Source organism: Heterodontus francisci, chromosome 1 (assembly GCF_036365525.1).
Source record: "Heterodontus francisci isolate sHetFra1 chromosome 1, sHetFra1.hap1, whole genome shotgun sequence".
Classification (NCBI taxonomy): domain Eukaryota; kingdom Metazoa; phylum Chordata; class Chondrichthyes; order Heterodontiformes; family Heterodontidae; genus Heterodontus; species Heterodontus francisci.
The window spans coordinates 181,434,005-181,448,512 of NC_090371.1; the positions used below are offsets into that span (position 1 = coordinate 181,434,005).

General features: G+C 42.3%; 1 protein-coding gene across 2 annotated transcripts in view; it reads left to right on the forward strand.

Moving 5' to 3' along the window:
• Positions 1-14,508, forward strand: part of prdm5 (PR domain containing 5) — a 342,995-nt gene that overhangs the window by 38,949 nt on the left and 289,538 nt on the right. For both annotated transcript variants that reach the window (XM_068039250.1, XM_068039260.1), the window contains exons 4-5: positions 5,408-5,579; positions 9,739-9,913. In XM_068039250.1, coding sequence (XP_067895351.1) covers positions 5,408-5,579; positions 9,739-9,913 — 347 coding nt within the window. The remainder of the gene's footprint in view (positions 1-5,407; positions 5,580-9,738; positions 9,914-14,508) is intronic.

The window sequence follows — 14,508 nt, forward strand, 5'->3', positions numbered from 1 at the left end:
ACATGGTCAAATATATCTGGGTATGGTAGACAATCTCAGGAGTTTGGCAACTGTGGCTACAAGAGCAGGTCAGAGGCTAGGAATCCTGAGGCGAGTAACTCACCTCCTGACTCTCCAAAGCCTGTCCACCATCTACAAGGCACAAGTCAGGAGTGTGATGGAATACTCTGCACTTGCCTGGATGGGTGCAGCTCCAACAACACTCAAGAAGCTCGACACCATCCAGGACAAAGCAGCCCGCTTGATTGGCACCCCATCCGCAAACATTCACTCCCTCCACCACCGACGCACAGTGGCAGCAGTGTGTACTATCTACAAGATGCACTGCAGAAATGCACCAAGGCTCCTTAGACAGCACTTTCCAAACCCGCGACCTCTACCAACTAGAAGGACAAGGGCGGCAAATACATGGGAACACCTCCACCTGCAAGTTCCCCTCCAAGTCACACACCATCCTGCCTTGGAACTATATTGCCGTTCCTTCACTGTCACTGGGTCAAAATCCTGGAGCTCCCTTCCTAACAGCAATGTGGGTAAACCTACCCCAAATGGACTGCAGCGGTTCAAGAAGGCAGCTCACCACCACCTTCTCAAGGGCAATTAGGGATGGGCAATAAATGCTGGCCTGGCCAGCGACGCCCACATCCCATGAATGAATAAACAAAAACTACCTGTGTATATTGCCCAGTAGACCTTCATGATGTTTCTGTGATCATTTGCCAGCTTCATACTGATGAATTGATGGCCTTTTACAATTTAAAGATGTTGCTGGCTGGTGTTTTGGTGCCCTGATGGCTACATGATGCCCAGCATGCAAGGGAAGTCAATCACTGCTTTAGTACCCCAAGCACTTTCCTGTTGATCACTGAAGTTAGTAGGGAAGGTGATGTACTGCACCTTCCCCCTCCTCCCCTTCCCCCTCCTTCCTCTCCTCCCCTCCCTCCTCCCCCTTATCCCCTTCCCCCTCCTCCCCCTCCCCTTCTTTGGACCTTGTTGAGTCCGAGGATCGTGGTCTGAACAGCCGGACTAGCACCCTATAGAGCACCAGTGTGCGCCTGAAGGGCTGAACGTTTTGCCAAATACACAAGTTCATTTGAACATGTCAGCTTGCTGTTTCCTGCATTGCATTCTATCTGAAACATGTTCTGCAAGATTATTTGGAAAAAATATCGATAACACAATTTGCAAGATTCTGGAAACTTTATATTATTAAAAAACCCTGAAATAGTTCTTGTAGTTGTTCCATGTGTTTGAACATCTGTACTGGAGAGCACAATTCAGAGCAATTGGCTTTTCATAGCAAGTAATGTTCTGCCATCCTGACATTACCGTGACAAATTTAACATGGAACTGTCTACTCACAGTGCCACCTAAAGTCATAACTGGTACTGCAGGTATACATTGACATTTTTACATAAAGCTTGGTGCATGAAATTTTTATGCATTTTGTGATGTGATTTGGCAATTCCCTCAGTGCCTTTAATATGTGATAGAGTTTGTACATCATCATCCGCCTTCCTATTGTTCAAGTTTAAGGAATCAATTAAAGCTTGTTGAAACCTTCCTTCATCTTTCTAAAACTTCTGTTTATAATATCCTTAGCAGGGCTTCGCTTTGAAGCTTTGTATATCACTGATGCAGTAGTCTCAGCTGAAGTAGATTTCCTCATGTCTTGGGGAACATGGATCCCCTTGTAATTGTACTGCTCCCATACCATGGCAAAAAGGGATACATTTAATGATTTGTTTGTTTATTGACTGGTGTGCTCGATTTCTACTGAATATTTGCCAATATCAAATGCACAGCCATCCTCTAAAACTGTGATCCTTATACCATACCAGTACATAATCTGCACTAAAGAGCCACTGCAGATGGCGAGAACTTAAAAATGAGAGTGACCCGTCTGATTTTTCACTTCTGCTGTTGATGTTGCCTGATCACCACTCATGCCTCGCTTGACAACAGAGAATGAATCACAAGTTCACTGTGTGGAAAATCTCAGGTGCAAACGCATATGATTTTCAGCTGAGTACAATAAAGTATAAATATAGTTTGTTTAAATGTGGTCAGTAGTTTCTTGTTATGGCATTTTTTTCCTATTTGAAAAATGTTAGTGTCAGGAATGCATTTTTTTAGTTGCTTGCTGCACTTGTGATACAAATTTCACATTCTTGATACTATCATTTACCACTTCATTCATTTTTCCTGTTTTCAATTCAGTTTGGAGGCATTGAAAATAAGAATTGTATGGAATTAATTCCCAAAAGAAACAGAGAACCAACAGCCATGTTCTAATGTCTTCCATTGTTGCCTCATTTTATAAATTGAATTGTCTTCTTAGTAAGACAATTACGGAGTCCACTAATATTTCATATATAAACTTTCATTGGCCTTGTTAAATAAATATATTAATTCTGAAGTAAAACCAGTAATCTAAGGTTCACTGCATCCAGTGATATTAGTTTCTGCTTGTGAAGGGTGGAATTTTTGATGGATACGCACTGCAGCACTGGTAGAGTTGACCCTTAGAGGAAGCAGCATGGGTTTTTTTGGGAAGGGGGAATTGGATACAATAGCAAATTTCATATTCTACTATTTAGCTTAAAAAATGCCACTGAGTGGCTTGTAGTTTAGCTTCAGTCACAATACTTGCATGATTGCATTTTTGAATGTAGCCTTGGACAGTCCATTTCAAATAGAATCATAGAAAGTTTAAGACACAGAAAGAGACCACTTGGCCCATCGCGTCTGTGCTGGCTGAAAAATGATCGACCTATTCTAATCCCACCTTCCAGCATTTGGTCCGTAGTCCTGCAGATTACGGCACTTGAGGTGCATACTCCTTTTGAATGAGTTGAGGGTCTCTGCTTCAACTATCCCCACCACCCTCTGGGTGAAAAAGTTTTCCCTCATCTCCCCTCTAATTTTTCTACCAATCACTTTAAATCTATGCCCTATCGTCACTGACCTCTCTGCTAAGATGAATAAACCCTTCACCTCCACTCTATCTAGGCGCCTCAAAATTTTGTAGATTTCAATCAGATCTCCCCTCAGCCTTCTGTGTTCCAAGGAGAGCAATCCCATCCTAGCCAATCTTTCTTCATAGCTGCATTTTTCCAGTCCTGGCAACATCCTCGTAAATCTCCTCTGTACCCTTTATTTATTTTTTAAAAAAGAGATACAGTACTGAAACAGGCCCTTCGAGTCTGTGCTGACCATCAACCACCCATTTCTACTAATCCTACATTAATCCTACATTCCTACCACATCCCCTCAATTCTCCTGCTACCTACCTACACCAGGGGCAATTTACAATGGCCAATCACCTATCAACCTGCAAGTCTTTGGCTGTGGGAGAAAAGACCAGAGCACCTGGTGGAAACCCACACGGTCACAGGGAGAACATGCAAACTCCACACAGGCTGTACCCAGAATTGAACCCAGGTTGCTGGAGCTGCGAGGCTGCTGTGCTAACCACTGTGCCACCCAGTACCCTCTAGTGCAATTACATCCTTTCTGTAACGAGATGACCAGAACTGCACACAGTACTCAAGTTGTGACCTAACCAATGAGTTATACAGTTCCAGCATAACCTCCCTGCTTTTGTATTCTATACCTTGGTTAATAACGGAAAGAATTCCATATGCCTTCTTAACCACCTTATTGATCTGCCCTGGTACCTTCAGGGATCTGTGGACATTCACTCCAAGGTCCCTCACTTCCTCTACACTTCTCAGTATTTTCCCATGAATCATGTATTCCTTTGCCTTGTTTGACCTCCCCAAATGCATCACCTCACACTTCTCCAAGTTGAATTCCATTTGCCACTTTTCTGCCCATCTGACCAGCCCATCAATATCTTACAGCAGCCCACAGCTATCCTCCTCGCTATTTATCACACGGCCAATCTTTGTGTCATCTGCAAACATCTTGATCATGCCCCCTACATTTACGTCCAAATTGTTAATATATACCACAAAAAGTGGGGGACCCAGTACTGAGCCCTGCGAAACGCCACTGGAAACAGCCCTCCAGTTGCTAAAACAGCCATCAACAAGCACCCTTTGTTTCCTACCACTGAGCCAATTTTGTAACCACCTTGCTGCATTTCCTTGGATCCCATGGGAGCTTTTTTTTTAACCAATCTGCCATGTGGGACCTTGTCAAAAGCCTTGCTGAAACCATGTGGACCACATCAACTGCACTACCCTCATCTATTTTACTTGTTACTTCTTCAAAGTATTCGATCAAGTTGGTCAAACAAGATCTTCCCTTAACAAATCCATGCTGACTATCCTTGATTAACCTGTGCCTTTCTAAGTGACAGTTTATCCTGTCTCTCAGAATAGTTTCCAATAATTTTCCCACTACTGAGCTCAAACTGACTGGCCTGTAATTATTTGTCTATCCTTTGCTCCCTTTTTAAATAGAGGTACAACATTAGCAGTAGATTTAGGTTATTAGACTATTGGATAGCCTGTCAGTTTAAAAATAGTTTGGCAAAAACAATCTGGAAAGTGAACTACAGAGAAAAGGTTTGACATTCACTTGATGTGCTTCATACTGTTAACTTCCATGTGATTTAGAAATGAGAAGGGAGGTTGTGTGAAGACAGGGAATGCTGTATCTATACTAATGAATGCCCATTAATGAATCTATTGTCTAGCTCCTGCTTGTGGAAAAATGTTTGTGATCCAGGGCCTAAATATTTTTGATTAAAGGTTGAGACCTTTAATGTGTGTTGTATGTTTGGGGGAAGAAAATCAATGTCCAAGCTTTTACTATGTTTAGAAAATCTTCAGGCAAGATTGAGATTGCCTGCTGTATGCCTGTGAACAGTCTGATTGTGCTGGCATGTTCAGAAACAATCCCTTTGAGCAGAAACACCTCAGTCTGTTTGCTCCTTTGTTTAGCTGCTGAAGTTTGAACATGCAGAAGTCCTAAGAGTGGAACATTTGCAGAAATGATCCCTTTTTTGAAAAATGAAAAGTACTTTGAAATAAGTACTTTCCATTAGTGCTAATCATTCTTTGCATAAAAGTCTTAATTTGATCAATTGTTGCTGAAAATCCAGAGCAAACATAACCCATTCCTGAATATTTAATTCCTGTAATATTGATCAAGCTATTGAGTTGTGTATGTGATGGCTTCAAATTATTTTGGGCAAAAACAGAGTCCTGAATATGGTTTAAATATGCAAGTCAGAATTAGTCATCAGATAATATTGTGAAGAACCCTGTTCTCCACTACTGTCCCCAAACCAATATGAGCCGAGCTAGTGCTGAGCTCTCATTTCCCACAGCTCATGTGATTTTATTGGCGCATAAGGCAAACATTTGTAATGTGCAGTAGCTCTGAGCAAGATCTAACCAAAGTAACAACACAGCTGGTTTCCCATTGCTTTCAGGAAGGAGAAAATATCTTCTATTTGGCTGTGGATGACATTGAAACAGACACTGAGTTACTGATTGGTTACCTAGATAGTGAGATGGAAGAAATGGAGGAAGAGGAGGAGGAGGAAGTAGTCAGCAAAGATGAAGAAGAAAATTCCAAAGATATGCAACCATCTAGTGACAAAGGTACTTGTTGAACTGTGTAATAAAGCATATGACATCAATATGTCCCACTCTGATATGCTGTGCTTATAGTAACCTCCTGAGTTAGATCATTTCTGGTTTTCATTGGTATTACATATCTTAATTCATTTCAGCATTGTTACTACAAGAAAATTGATATCAATTACTTTGCTCCATGAAGCGTATTGTATAAAACATGGAGCAGAGAACATTACCTTTTGGTATTGTTGCATTGTTCCTACCTGCTAATATAGGTTAACCATGTGCTTTGTTACATATAACCAGTTAGAATCATATCTGAGACAATCGTCCATAGAAATTTCAGCTGCACTGCACAGTTACTGGAAACAAATCATTTATACAGAAGATGTCCCCACACTGGGTTTTCAGAGAAGTGCCTGTAACTGAGGGCTGCTGGCTGCCCTGGCCAAAGAGTCAAAGGAGGATAAAGAGCTTCTCAGCTACTTTTTATTGGTAGGCCCCATATTCAAATTAATATGGCACAGTGAGGCCAAAATATGGCACTGCAGCACATGCACTTGCTTCCTGAAAGTGGGCATATTGTTGGTCATGTAGGAGGCATACCTGGCAAGATCTCCCAAACACACACAAGTGATATTGAGATGGGAGGGCAGCAGGTGAAGGAAGCATCCATGTACCCTCCATCAGAAGTTGCCAGTGCAGCAAAGAATGGGTGTAAACCAAGTAGAGATTGATTCGATCCCAATTTCTGGTCCCTATGTTTGCCGGGTGCCTAACTTCTGCCCAAAGCGGATCAGAGGTCTAACTGCAGATGTCTAACTTTGTGTATTTGCAAAAAGCAGTCAGAAGGAAGTTTTTTAAAAATTCATTCATGGGATGTGGGCGTCACTGGCCAGGCCAGCATTTATTGCCCAACCCTAATTGCCCTTGAGAAGGTGGTGGTGAGCTGCCTTCTTGAACCGCTGCAGTCCATTTGGGGTAGGTATACCCACATTGCTGTTAGGAAGGGAGTTCCAGGATTTTGACCCAGCGACAGTGAAGGAACGACGATATAGTTCCAAGTCAGGATGGTGTGTGACTTGGAGTGGAACTTGCAGGTGGTGGTGTTCCCATGTATTTGCTGCCCTTGTCCTTCTAGTTGGTAGAGGTCGTGGGTTTAGAAGGTGCTGTCCAAGGAGCCTTGGTGCATTGCTGCAGTGCATCTTGTAGATGGTACACACTGCTACCACTGTACGTCGGTGGTGAAGGGAGTGAATGCTTGAAGATGGGGTGCCAATCAAGCGGGCTGCTTTGTCCTGGATGGTGTCGAGTTTCTTGAGTGTTGTTGGAGCTGCACCCATCCAGGCAAGTGGAGAGTATTCCATCACACTCCTGACTTGTGCCTTGTAGATGGTGGACAGGCTTTGGGGAGTCAGGAGGTGAGTTACTCGCCTCAGGATTCCTAGCCTCTGACCTGCTCTTGTAGCCATGGTATTTATATGGCTACTCCAGTTCAGTTTCTGGTCAATGGTAGCCCCTAGGATGTTGATAGTGGGGGATTCAGCGATGGTAATGCTGTTGAATGTCAAGGGGAAATGGTTAGATTCTCTCTTGTTGGAGATGGTCATTGCCTGGCACTTGTGTGGCATGAATATTATTTGCCACTGATCAGCCCAAACCTGGATATTGTCTTGATCTTGCTGCATTTCTACACGGAATGCTTTAGTATCTGAGGAGTCACGAATGGTGCTGAACATTGTGCAATCATCAGCGAACATCCCCACTTCTGACCTTATGATTGAAGGAAGGTCATTGATGAAGCAGCTGCAGATGATTGGGCCCAGGACACTGGGTACTCCTGCAGTGATGTCCTGGAGCTCAGATGATTGACCTCCAATAACCACAACCATCTTCCTTTGCGCTAGGTATGACTCCAGCCAGCGGAGGGTTTTCCCCCTGATTCCCATTGACCTCAGTTCTGATAGGGCTCTTTGATGCCATACTCGGTCAAATGCTGCCTTGATGTCAAGGCCAGTCATTCTCATCTCACCTCTTGAGTTCAGCTCTTTTGTCCATGTTTGAACCAAGGCTGTAATGAGGTCAGGAGTTGAGTGGCCCTGGCGGAACCCAAACTGAGCATCACTGAGCAGGTTATTGCTGAGCAAGTGTTGCTTGATGGCACTGTTGATGACACCTTCCATCACTTTACTGATGATTGAGAGTAGGCTGATGGGGCGGTAATTGCACCTGCCCTGCATTTTGTGTACAGGACATACCTGGGCCACACAACACGACGGACGGTATGCTCAATGTGAAGGCGGGACTTCGTCTCCACAAGGACTGTGCGGTGGTCACTCCTACCAATACAGTCATGGACAGAAGCATCTGCAGCAGGCAGATTGGTGAGGACGAGGTCAAGTATTTTTTTCCCTCGTGTTGGTTCCCCCACCACCTGCCGCAGACCCAGTCTAGCAGCTATGTCTTTTAGGACTCAGCCAGCTCGGTCAGTAGTGGTGCTACCGAGCCACTCTTGGTGATGGACATTGAAGTCTCCCACCCAGAGTACATTTTATGCCCTTGCCATCCTCAGTGCTTCCTCCAAGTGGTGTTCAACATGGTGGAGTACTGAGTCATCAGCTGAGGGAGGGCAGTAGGTGGTAATCAGTAGGACGTTACCTTGCCCATGTTTGACCTGATGCCATGAGACTTCATGGGGTCCAGAGTCGATGTTGAGGACTCCCGGGGGAACTCCCTCCCTACTGTATACCACTGTCCCGCCACCTCTGGTGGGTCTGTCCTGCCGGTGAGACAGGACATACCCGGGGATGGTGATGGCAGTGTCTGGGATATTGTCTGTAAGGTATGATTCCGTGAGTATGACTATGTCAGGCTGTTGCTTGACTAGTCTGTGGGACAGCTCTCCCAACTTTGGCACAAGCCCCCAGATGTTAGTAAGGAGGACTTTGCAGGTTCGACAGGGCTGGGTTTGCCGTTGTCGTTTCCAGTGCCGAGGTCGATGCAGGGTGGTCCGTCCGGTTTCATTCTGTTTTATTGACTTTGTAGCGGTTAGGTACAACTGAGTGGCTTGCTAGGCCATTTCAGAGGGCATGTAAGAGTTAACCACATTGCTGTGGGTCTGGAGTCACATGTAGGCCAGACCAGGTAAGGACAGCCGATTTCCTTCCCTAAAGGACATTAGTGAACCAGATGGGTTTTTACAACAATCGACAATGGTTTCATGGCCATCATTAGACTAGCTTTTAATTCCAGATTAATTGAATTCAAATTCCACCTTTTGCTGTGGTGGGATTCGAACCCATGTCCCCAGAGAAATACTGGGTCTCTGGGTTACTAGTCCAGTGATAATACCACTATGCCACCGCCTACCCCTAATTAGCTAATTGTTAAAAGACGCTGCATGCAGGTTAACAAAATGCTAAGTTTTACATATTTGTCCCTTTTTGTTGACTTTTCATATTTTTAGTCTTAATTTTTTTTGAATAATTCTGCAATCGGTATTCTAACTATTGATGTCTTTTTGGAAAATGATAATTAACCTTGTTGAAACAGAAACAGTAAAGGAACTCGTGAGTGAGCTGCAAGTATCATCACATATGCCAGGAGTATTTTATTGTTTTCTATTGGAAAGTAAAGTTGAAGGGCCTAAATCCATTGTGCAGGCCACCACAAAGTTGCGAAAGATTAGACAAAACCATAAGTGGTGATTCGATAATACCACGTTTGGGTATTAAAAGCCTGAAAAGTATAGGGGAAAGGAAAGACTGAGGAAGGTACGGAATTCCACAATTTTGAACTTCTGGTTGAGTTTGAATTTGAGTGTGAGAAGTCTTGCTTTCAGCACAGTGAGTTTGTAGACAGGAGGAAGAATGTGTGGAACCACATATGTAGACCTAAACAGGAACAAACTTCAAACTCTACTATAACCACAAAGCAGCCTGATTTTGCCCAAGAATTAGTTAGCATCGACAGTTATGATGTGGAGAGGCTATATTTTTTAATGACAACTAAGGCTGTCTCTATTGCTGTCAAAATCCAATCATATATTGTCCAAAATTAATACTTCCAAGATGTAACATGAATACTAATGTAAATATGAATGTTTATGTGCAGTGCTGAAATATAGCATATGAGCATTTCAATATCCCTACAGAACTTAACCATCTGCTTTGTATCTTCGTAGATATATTGAGTGATAAAGAAGGTTATGCTTGCCCACAATGTGAGAGCAGTTTCCAAAGCCAGGACATCTTGGCTGAGCACCTGCAGTCTCTACACCAAAAGCCCAGTGAAGAAAAGGAATTCAAGTGTAGGAATTGTGGCAAGAAGTTCCCTGTTAAACAGGCCTTGCAGAGACAGTAAGTACAATATTAAAAATCAAGGCATCCATGAAACTAAAACGATTTCAAATATTGTAAAGATATTGGCAAAAACAATAGTACGTTTTTAAAGCTTTATATTGCTTTCAATTCAAAATTCGCAATGCTTATGACCAGAAATTGATTACAACAAAATACAATGCAAATTATTTCTTTTAAGAATGTGTTCCAAGGGTGCGCAACTATCTCCTCTTTCACCATTACTTTAGCAGCATCTTTTTCCTTCGTAAAGTCAATTGCACAGTACTCATTTAGTACTTTAGCCATGCCCTCAGCCTCCTTGTGTAGATCTGCCTTTTGTCCCTAATCGGCCATAGCTCTCCTTTTACTACCTTTTTAACTATTTATATGCCTATAGAAGACATTTGGATTCCCTTTTATATTAGCTGCCAGTCTCTTGTCATACTTTCCCTTTGCCTCACTCATTTCCTTTTTCACTTCCCCACTAAACTTTTTATATTCAGCCTAGTTCTCAATTGTGTTATCAATCTGATGCCTGTCATATGCACCCTTTTTCTGCTTTATCTTACTCTCTATCTCTTTCATCATCCAGAGAGCTCTAGATTTGTCTGTAATGGTACTTCTGTTGGTTCTTATCTCGAACCAATTCTGTCTTGACCCTATGAGGGCATCCTCACTCTCCAGCACTGTGATATCTTCTTAATCAATAATACCACCCGTCCTCCTTTCTTCCCTTCCCTATCTTTCCTGAACACCTTGTATCCAGGAATATGTAGTATCCAGTCCTGCCCTTTTTTGAGCCAGGTCTCCGTTATTGTCATGACATCATGCTCCCATGTGGTTATCTACAACCCACCGACCTTAATTACCATGCTTTGTGCTTTTATATACATGCACAGGAAAGCTAATTTAGACCTTATTGCATTCCTTCTTACTCTGACTCCCCCTAATACTGTACGAATTCTTACTCTGGAGCCATCTGTATCTGCCAATTCTTTGTGCACTTTGTTTATCCTTCCTAATACCATGTCCTCGTTCCCACACCCCTGCCAAGTTAATTTAAACCCTCCCCAATAGCCCTAGCAAAATGCCCTGCAAGGACATTGTCATTATTTGCATGAGTATGTCTGTTGTACTGTTGCCTTGATATCTGTCCTGCAGTCAAAATATAACAATCACTTTACTTTAAAAGGCTTTGTGTTATAAATGTAACATGTATCCTATCTTGAACTGGGTATGAACAGTTAAATAATTGTCAAGCATTTTACAATATTCTTTCATTTCTCAATAAATTAGTCTGATGATGTCTCAAGCACTTTATGCTAAACACTAAATGCGTGCTACTGTCAACTAAAAATGATTACAAGGTCACTGTTTTTCAGTTTTGCTTTTATCTCCAATTCAGATCAGTCGAGTAGGACGTAAATAAATGCTCTGGGACAGGCAGATCAGATAAAAGGCTTTAGATTCATCAAAACACTGAAAGAACCCTAAATTTCATGAGAAATTCATTTTACCACAAGGATCCAAATGCATGCACGATAACCTCTGATCATCTCTTGATGTTTGTCTTCTCTGTTCCCATAAATTAGGAGCGAGTTATCCAGTACTGTGACTAGATGGAATTATTTTAATTTATCAATTGTAAAAGTAAATGCTGTCCGCACAGATTGGTGGCCGATGATATTGTTTGGCAAAAAGTAGAATGCAAGAACATTACTCTCTTTTGGTCTGGGTCAACCCACATTTGTCAAGAAGTTAGCACCTGCTTTAAAGATCAGATCACCCCAAATGATTATTACTAAGGTGAAGTTTATTATTACTTAATTGTAACAACTATCCAAAATATACATATTTGGTTCTTAACAATGCTTTAAACAATTAAAACAAAATCATCCTAGGGCTGAAATTTCATGAAGTTGGGAAACCAGTGGGACCCCAGCAGAATTTCAGCCCCTCCACCTTCAGTTATTCTTACCATATGTCACACAGGGGGCCATTTTCATTTTTGGTGATTGTGCATATCACACTATTTCAGATGGGCCAACCATTAAACAGCTGTTCCGATTGTTCAAATGAAAATCAGGAGTGGTGCTTGGCAGGTGGACAACCCCATATAACTTGTTTAACTCTATTGTATAAAGTCAAAAATTGCCCCTACAGAGCTTTAGTGCATCTTTTTTCATACTCATTTTCAATAAAATTTCTTTTTTCATACTCCTTTTCAATAAAATTAACAGGCATTTCAATGGGATGAGAATGGATCTATCCAGGGAACATGGAATCAAAGATTGGCAAAACTGTAATGGAGCAATGGGCTGCCTTTAAAGAAGAAATGGTTTGGGTCCAGTTCATGAAGGGGAAAAGTAGGGCAACTGAAGCCAGAGCTCCCTGGATGATGGATAGAGAGTAAGATAAAGCAGAACTGGGTGTGTATGGTAGGTTGGTAATACAAGTGAGAACCAGGCTGAATATAGAAAGTTCAGAAGGGAGGTAAAAAAGGAAATGAGAGGCAAAAAGAGACTATAAGAAGATACTGACAGCTAACATAAAGGGAATGTAGAAGTCTTCTGTAGGCATATAAATAGCAAAAGGGTAGTAAGAGGAGGGATGGGACCAATTAGGGACCAAAGAGAGGATCTACACGTGGAGGCAGCTGGCAAGATTGAGGTATTGAATGAATACTTTGCATCTGTCTTTACCAAGGAAGAGGATCCTGCCAAAGTCATAGTGACAGAGGAGGTAGCTGAAATACCGGATGGGCTATTAATTGATAAAGAAGAAGTATTAGAAAGTCTGGCCATACTTAAAGTTGATAAGTCACCAGGACCGGATGGGATGCATCCGACAATGCTGAGGGAAGTAAGGGTGTAAATTGTGGAGGTCCTGATCATAATCTTCCAATCCTCCTTGGATACGGGAGTGGTATCAGAGGACTGGAGAATTGCAAATGTTACACCCTTGTTCAAAAAAGGGTGCAAGAATGAACCCAGCAACTAGTCAGTTTAACTCCAGTGGTAGGAAAACCTTCAGAAACAACAACATTAATAGGCAGTTCTGATGAAAGGTCACTGACCTGAAACGCTAACTCTGCTTCTCTCTCCACAGATGCTGCCAGACCTGCTGAGTATTTCCAGAATTTCTTGTTTTTATTTCAGATTTCCAGTATCTGCAGTATTTTGCTTTTATAACAATAATAGTCACTTGGACAAGTATGAATCAATTCAAGAAAGCCAGCACAGATTTGTTAAAGAGAGAGTATTGATGAGGGTAATGCCGTTGGTGTGATTTATTTGCACTTCCAAAAGGTATTTGATAAAGTGCCACATAATAGACTTGTTAGCAAAGTTGAAGCCCATGGAATAAAAGGGACAGTGGCAGCATGGGTATGAAATTGGCTGACTGACCGGAAGCAGAGAGTAGTAGTGAACGGTTATTTTTTGGACTGGAGGAAGGTATACAGTGGGGTTCCCCAGGGGTCGGTACTGGGATCACTGCTTTTCTTGATATATTTTAATGACCTAGACAGAGGTGAAAAGGGCACAATTTCAAAATTTTCAGATGAGACAAAACTTGGTAATATTGTGAACTGTGAGGAGGAAAGTGATAGACTTCAAGAGAACTTAGATTGGCTGGAATGGGCAGACAGGTGGAAGATGAAACTTAATGCAGAGAAGTGTGAGGTGATACATTTTGATAGAATGGATGAAGAAAGGCAATTTTAAAGTGAGTACAGGAGCAGAGGGACCCGGGGGTATATGTGGACAAATTGTTGAAGTTGGCAGGGCAGGTTGAGAAAGTGGTTAAAAGGGCATACGGGATCCTAGGCTTTATAAATAGAGGTATAAGAGTATAAAAGCAAGGACATTATGATGAACCTTTATAAAACACTCATTTGGCCTCAATTGGAGTATTGTGTCCAATTCTGGGCACCACACTTTTTAGGAAGGATGTGAAAGCTTCAGTGGGGGTGCACGAGAGGTTTATGAGTGCTTCCGGGGCTGCGGGACTTCAGTTACATGGACCGATTGGAGAATCTGGAGTTGTTCTCTTTAGTGAAGAGAAGGTTGTGAGGAGATTTGATAGAGGAGTTCAGAATCATGAGGGTTCTGGACAGAGTAGATAGTGAAAACTGTTCCCATTGGTGGAAGGTTCAGGAACAGAGAACACTGATATAAGGTGAATGGCAAAAGAACCAACAGCAAAATGAAGAAAAACATCTTATACAGCGAGTGGTTAGGATCTGGAATGCATTGCCTGAGAATGTGGTGGAAGCTGATTCAATTGTAGCTTTTAAAAAGGAATTGGATAAGCACCAGAAGAGGAAAAAAAAGTTTGGAGGGCTACAGGGAAAGGGCTGGGAAGTGGGACTAGCTGATTTGCTCTTGCAGTGATCCAGCACGGACACGACAGGCCGAGTGGCCTTCTGTGCTGTAACCATTCTATGATTTTACATTAATGAGGGGGCAGAGAGGTAGCTGAGTTTGTCTCTATGCAGGAACAGTGGTTAGTTTGCATGACAAAGACCTTCTGAAAGGAGAAGTGTAGTGTTACACTTATAACTTGTGCTGGCTCGATGAATTTCGCAGACGGACCACCCTTTTAGAAACTGA